The following is a 5,413-nucleotide window of genomic DNA, read 5'->3' as shown; positions in this document are numbered from 1 at the left end:
GGAACAGCTCACAAGCCCAGGGGGCTCACTTTGAAGTAACAGCTCAGGGATTTCACAAGGTCCTCGAAAACTTGTTCAGGACTGCAGTTAGAACCTGATGTCAAATTACCCCCATCAGCCAATCTAGTAGTCAAATTTTATTATTTTTTTTAATAGATGCATCTTATCAATAGGAATCTAACTGGACAGACACTGCTGGATCAGCACTTGACTATCTAGAGGACTTCGGCAACAGTTTCATCAGCATTTCAGATAATCAGTCATCATATCCAGCATACTCGCTTACGATGCAAGTCTTTCACTCCACAGGCATGCTTTTTCTTTTCTAAAGCAGCCCTAAGTTTGCACTAATGGTACACTTCTGCCACAGCTCTTTAAAGATCAAGGTATCAAATATGGAGCACTTACGATTAAATCCTCCTCTTGCATTTGCATTCCCTTTCTGCCATGCTGGTGAACTGAATTCCAGCCTGATTGCTCTGCCTTCAATCTCGGTGTTGTTACAGGAATTCAATGCCTCTTTGGCATCCTCGGTTGTCGGAAATTCTACAAATGCATACCTGTTTGGAGAGGAAGATTTCAGTCAGCCCGGGAGCACAGGGGATCTGTGCAGTTAAGTCCCTCCCAGTGCCAACTCAGGAGTCGGGAGAAAGGCACAACGTACCCTTTAGGCCTGCCCTGGTTGTTCTGTGGCATCTTGATGGAAGAAGCTTTCTTGAACAGTTCTTGGAGAGTCTCTTCTGAAGCGGCGTATGAGAGGTTGTTGACAATTAGGGTCTTTGACTCTCTTTCTCCACCTCCTATAGAGAAAACTCAGTTCTGTAAGCTCAAGTTTGGAGAAAGACAGCTCTCTCTTCCCCTAGGCACAAGATCCTCTCTGGGGTGAGGGTTGTTCCCCCTTCCCTCCCCTCAAGGTGAGGTACAAGGCCTGCAACACTGGTTTGGTCACCCAGGCCAGTAGTCCCCTCTTGTCTGAGCCATGCAGTAGACACGAACGCACAGGATGCACAGCACAAGCTAGGCAAAAGGTCTCTTCCTTGTATCTTAAAGTTTTCCTACAGTGCTTCAAGTTGCTCTATCCCTAGCAAACTTCTGAAACAAGTGAAATTAAATCCTTAATGTAATCTGTATCCATGTTACTGGTCTGGCAAAGTACCTTTCTGATGTTCTTGATGGCTCTTCTCTCCAGTGAAGTCAATGACCATGGCACGACCATCAATCTCTGTGCCCTGCTTGTCCTCCAGAGCTTTGTCTGCCTCAGCTTCTGTTTTAAATTCAACATAGGCCATCCTACAGCACAGAAAAGAACATAAACAAATGCCTCCTTTCAGGAACATTTACATGAATTAATGAAGGGGAAAGGATACAGAAGAAGAATGCTTCAGAAACAAGCATTTTCAGTACACCTAATGCACGAGGGTTCTTTAAGGTACCTGAATGACACACAAGCTCATCAAAATATGCCAAGAGTTTGAGAAACAGCAAACATCCAACAGTCCTCTCAGCTACATACCCTTTGCTGTTCCCCTCCTTGTTCATGACTATTCGGACTTCTTGTGCATTTTCAAACACTTCTCTTATTTCATCTTCAGTTAAGCGGTAGGGCAGATTCTTCAGAAACAGTGTTCTGGCATCTCTTTCTGCAAAGCAAGCAAAAAAAAGTTACTTTCACATTACCAGCTAAAAATCCCTTCTCATCTGCACTGCCAGTTCAGTGAGATTGAGTGGATCCAGCAGAAAATAAAGCACAATAAGCATTCACATTTTCAGAAGCCAATAAAGCAACCACTAAGAACATCAGTTAAGCTGCCGCTGTACTTCTCTTAAGGGCATCAAGTTCAGAAAAACGTGTCCTAAAGCTTCCGGAAGAGCCACATTTCTTCCTCACGACCACCACCCCCCCCAGTATGCACTATTTCTTGGGATCACATTTCCTGATATTCCAATCTGAACTTGCGTATCTGTATGTTAGCATTTGAGAAACCATTTACAATAGTGCCCAAACCAGGAAGATCTGCCTTACAGAGCAGAACAGCAACCATCAGCAACACCGCAAGCCTGCTCCAACCCCTGATTATAGCAACTGTTCTCTGATGTGCACAGGTATTCAGTTATGGGCTGTACCTTTCTTATTTTCTTTCATAGTTTCTTTGCTCTTTGCTTTTTCCAGCTTGATTTCCGAGCCCATTAACTTCTTTCCATTCATTTGGAGAGCTTTATCCAGATCTTCAGCAGATGAAAAGTCTACGTAGCCAAATCGCCTGAAAAAAGTAACCTTACTATTGAAGCTGATCTGTCTCTAGTAGCAAATACAGAGAAACCCAGAACCAGAGAGGTCCCCACGTGTCAAGATATGAGTGTTAATAAAATAAATGCTAGCTGGCCCACAAAACTAAAACAACACTAGAGAAAAGGAGCTCTGTATTGAAGTGGCAACTCCCCCTTCAGGGAGATAATGCCCGAAAGAGCTGCAAGTCAGGCAGTATTATACCCTTATCAGTACTGTGCCTCTTCCAGCTTCCATACACTACACCAAGCAACCATCCCAGCATCAGCACAGTTGTACCTCTCCAAACAAATGCAATTAAAATAAATAAGCAGCAAAATTCTCCTGATGAACTCACTTGGAAGCACCAATTCTGACATCTAAAACTTCAATGTTCTTCTTCCCAAAGAATTCTTTGAGGCCAGTCTTCAGTTCTTCATAGTCCTTGGTGGGGGTCAGATTTCCCACAAAGAGGGAGAAAGCTGAAGTAGGCCCTTTAAAATGGAAAGATAATCAAGGGGTTTTTAAGGCAGTTAAAAGAACTGGAAGCCAGACCCTAAACAGCTTTAGCACATCAGTTTCTGCTCAAAAGTGACATCATACTTCAGTATTAAGTCCCATATAGTCATCACTGTGCTGGAAAAAACCCACCGAGCACCCTGTTCCTTCACGGTCAGGTGCCTCACCCAACAGCCCAGTAACAGTCCATTTAATACCACCTACCGTCTGTTTTCTTTTTCTTGGCCTCCGGTGCACTTTTATTGGCCATTTCTTTCTTCCTCTTTCCAGGTGCTTCCTTGACAGGTTCTGTGATAGTAAAGAAACAAACTGAAATAAAAGTACAAAACAGCTCTTCCTTTACTGGACCAACACAGGAGCATTAATCCAGTTACTTGTCACTTCAGCAACTGTTCCTTGGCCCAAAAGACCATGATAGGACAAAGGTTTTGCTCAGGCATGTTTCTTGGTATTAGAGTTATGGTCTCAGAAACATTTAAACTCACTTTCATCCTCACTTTCCTCCTCGGCATCCTCTTCATCCTCCTCCTCTTCTTCATCCTCATCCTCATCGTCATCCTCTTCATCTTCCTCATCTTCAGAGTCTGCCTTTGCTTTCACTGGTGCGGCCTTTGCTGGAGTGGGTTTCTTCACTTGAACAGGGGCTGTGTCCATGGCTTCATCTTCAGAGTCTTAAATGAGTTGAGGACAAGATTTGAGACAAGTTCCAAGATTAAGCCACTTTTGAGACTAAGAAAATCTTGTGAAATATTGATGTTTTATGCCCCTTTAAGTTTTTATGTTCTCGGAAGAGGAATTTGATATATTTATAGTGTTTATAAAAGCTGCTTCTCCTTCAAGTTTTACTGCACCAAAAAACAATACCTGTATGCCAAAAGTAAAAAGTTTTACTACCAACAGGAGAAAAAATACCCCCTCAGCCACATCTGATGGACACCAGCAGCCAGCTACAATCAGCTGAGCACTGAAAGGAGACACGCTCTGCATCACTCCCACATTATTCCCTCTAGCTCCCATAAACATTTATTAGCTTAACATCTAATTTTTTTTAAGAGTAAAGACTGTCTTCCTAAATCCCACATACCATCATCTTCCTCCTCGTCGTCATCATCCTCATCATCCTCCTCATCAGATTCCTGCTTTGCTGGCACAACTGCAGGCTTTTTGGCTGGTACTGCTGCAGGCTTCTTGGCTGCAGGCTTCATAGGCATTGGTGGTTCCTCTTCCTCATCTGCAACAACAGAACAGCGTTTAACCACACCGCTCAGCCGTCAAACTTTACTAATAAAGTACTTTAACAAAATTTTGGCAAAGTTCAGGAAAAAAAAGATCAGGAAACCAAAAGATGCTTCAAATGCTGTGTGTAATGCAGCTGCAGCCCAAGTTCTGCTCCAAACTTCACCGACTCTCCACCTTTCCTCCCTTACCACCTTTTAATCACTGAACTCCCCTCTCACAAGTATTAAATCACACTAAAATGCCAATTCCAAAGGTACTCAAGTTTAGTGACTTGACTGAACCATCTTTAGTCAACTTATACAAGGGTGAACATGTATTTCAAAAGAACTTACCAGAATCTTCTTCCTCTTCTTCATCATCCTCCTCCTCCTCATCATCATCATCTTCATCCTCCTCATCATCTTCATCCTCATCCTCGCTTTCTTCCTTCTTGGCATTCTTTCCATTTTTCGCTCCTTTGGTTAGGACTGCAGCCTTTTTAGGTGATGGAGCAACAGCCTTTTTAGCTGGAGTAGCCACAACCTTCTTGGCTGGCGTAACTGCCTTTTTTGCAGGAGTAGCTGCCTTCTTTGCAGGGGTAGCTGCCTTCTTGGCTGGCGTAACTGCTACTTTTTGTTTCTTCTGAGGGATCATCTGAAACGCACATTTGTGTTAAGACTTTTATGCTGGCCCTTTTCTATTACTCCAATGTCAGACAAATATATAGGAACTGCAACCTAAAGCATATCCTTCTGACAGACTTAGCTGCTGCTGAATGACCCTAATGGCCTACTCTGTTGAATTATCAAAGCTCAAACCCAGCTTTTTCATACTTTTAACAGACTACTTATAGAACATTAAAGGATCTCCAAACTCCTTGGTACTGAAGTAAGATCAGTGACCTCTCCAATAGCACCAAGTAGCTTGAAATTTTAAGTCTTGCATGTTACATGTGTGTAACAAATCACTTCTTGCTGATGCTCTACCAGAGTAATTAATCATCGACATGCTCATCAGAACAGCTCTAAGATCCCAGCAGTCCTTCCAAACCCTGGAAGCACAGACTCAGCAGCTAAGCTAGTTCTCCCCACACTGCTTTTCCTCTTATGAAATCCAGTTTACGCTTTAGCCCCAGTTTACTGACAGACACGAGCTGTTTGTTAATATTCATCCTGTCACATACTGTGCACCCCCAACCCTCTGGACACTTTTATAACACACGCATCCCTTCACCTCTTCTCCGCTGCTTTCCTCTAGCTCAGAGGATTCTTCTTCCTCGCTTTCCTCAACCTTTTTGGGGGGAGGAGCCATTTTTTTCTGTTTGATCTGGTTTTTGGGAGTCTGAAAGAGAGAGCCAGCGGTCAGGCGGTGCTCACGTCCCTGCCCGAGAGGAAACACCCCGGCCACCTG

General features: G+C 43.5%; 1 protein-coding gene across 1 annotated transcript in view; it reads right to left on the bottom strand.

Annotated features, from left to right (window-relative positions):
• The window catches only part of NCL (nucleolin), a 6,815-nt gene extending 1,501 nt beyond the window's left edge, over positions 1–5,314 (bottom strand). The window contains exons 1-11 of the mRNA XM_010192325.1: positions 5,237–5,314; positions 4,357–4,657; positions 3,870–4,016; positions 3,271–3,456; positions 2,990–3,073; positions 2,625–2,760; positions 2,125–2,261; positions 1,514–1,640; positions 1,157–1,290; positions 665–800; positions 409–560 (exon numbers count right to left, since the gene is read on the bottom strand). Coding sequence (XP_010190627.1) covers positions 409–560; positions 665–800; positions 1,157–1,290; positions 1,514–1,640; positions 2,125–2,261; positions 2,625–2,760; positions 2,990–3,073; positions 3,271–3,456; positions 3,870–4,016; positions 4,357–4,657; positions 5,237–5,314 — 1,618 coding nt within the window. The remainder of the gene's footprint in view (positions 1–408; positions 561–664; positions 801–1,156; positions 1,291–1,513; positions 1,641–2,124; positions 2,262–2,624; positions 2,761–2,989; positions 3,074–3,270; positions 3,457–3,869; positions 4,017–4,356; positions 4,658–5,236) is intronic.
• Between the last annotated feature and the right edge of the window lie 99 nt (positions 5,315–5,413).

This window comes from Mesitornis unicolor, unplaced genomic scaffold (genome assembly GCF_000695765.1).
Source record: "Mesitornis unicolor isolate BGI_N332 unplaced genomic scaffold, ASM69576v1 scaffold10829, whole genome shotgun sequence".
Classification (NCBI taxonomy): domain Eukaryota; kingdom Metazoa; phylum Chordata; class Aves; order Mesitornithiformes; family Mesitornithidae; genus Mesitornis; species Mesitornis unicolor.
This window is presented reverse-complemented; position numbering and strand designations above follow the sequence as displayed.